Source organism: Drosophila gunungcola, chromosome 3R (assembly GCF_025200985.1).
Source record: "Drosophila gunungcola strain Sukarami chromosome 3R, Dgunungcola_SK_2, whole genome shotgun sequence".
Classification (NCBI taxonomy): domain Eukaryota; kingdom Metazoa; phylum Arthropoda; class Insecta; order Diptera; family Drosophilidae; genus Drosophila; species Drosophila gunungcola.
In genome coordinates, this window is record NC_069139.1 from 14,491,440 (window position 1) to 14,492,326 (window position 887).

Here is an 887-nt window from a genome sequence, read left to right on the forward strand (position 1 = left end):
GAGTTGTGTCCTCGTCGCCGCTCCAAATGAGACCGCATAAATTTTGCAGCCATCCCGCCAGCCACGCGCCACAAATGCAATAATTGCGCATTTTGCAACGCGACCCTGGCCAAATGTGTGACACTTGGCCAGAAGAGGACTTGGCCCTTGGGCCACATACGCCATAATGCCATGGTAAATATTTGTCCACGACATGCGTACCAAATTGTAATTAAGCGAATATCATTTCTCGCAGACACTCAGTGAACAGTGATATGTGTTTTGGATTGAGGTTTTGGTCTTTGAGGGCTTGGGGTCTTTATTATTTGTTTATTTTGATCGATCCATAGATCTTTCTACTTAGACTTGCAGCACTGATCCTTGGGTCCTTGCTTGCACACGCACTTGCAGTCCTGGTTGCAGGCGCAATTGTCGCCTCACTTGGTGTCCGTGCACTTGCAGTCTGAAAAAATATTTTAATTTACTTATTTATCTACATTTTATAGTTAATTTTTGTAAATTGTAACTCACTAGCTCCGCAATTTTTGCAAGCCATTGTTAAACAAATATTTATTTGTATGTGGTTAATAAATAACTTGTGGGTGCCTTGGGTATTTATAGGTTTAACCACCAACAAAGTGACGCGTTAACATTTTACACTCTATTTTGATTGATAAGCTAGAACGTGCGCAAAATCAACAGAAATTGCACGAGGTAAGACCTCACGACACTATCAGTAAAATAAGCTTTATAAGAAATTATGATAAGATTATATATATATACATGAATATATTACACTGAGGTAAAACCTGACAAATGGCTATCCGAGAAGTCAAACCAACGCTCCTCAGCTGGACTGTTTTCCAAAAAATGTATTCCTTAAAATGTTTTTTAAATGAGCCACTTAT

General features: G+C 39.2%; 1 protein-coding gene across 1 annotated transcript; it reads right to left on the reverse strand.

The window, feature by feature from the left end:
- Nucleotides 1-335: 335 nt before the first annotated feature.
- Nucleotides 336-535, reverse strand: LOC128252189 (metallothionein-3). The gene is given in 2 exon segments (XM_052979701.1): nt 336-442; nt 511-535. Coding segments are annotated over 2 exon segments (132 nt in total).
- Between the last annotated feature and the right edge of the window lie 352 nt (nt 536-887).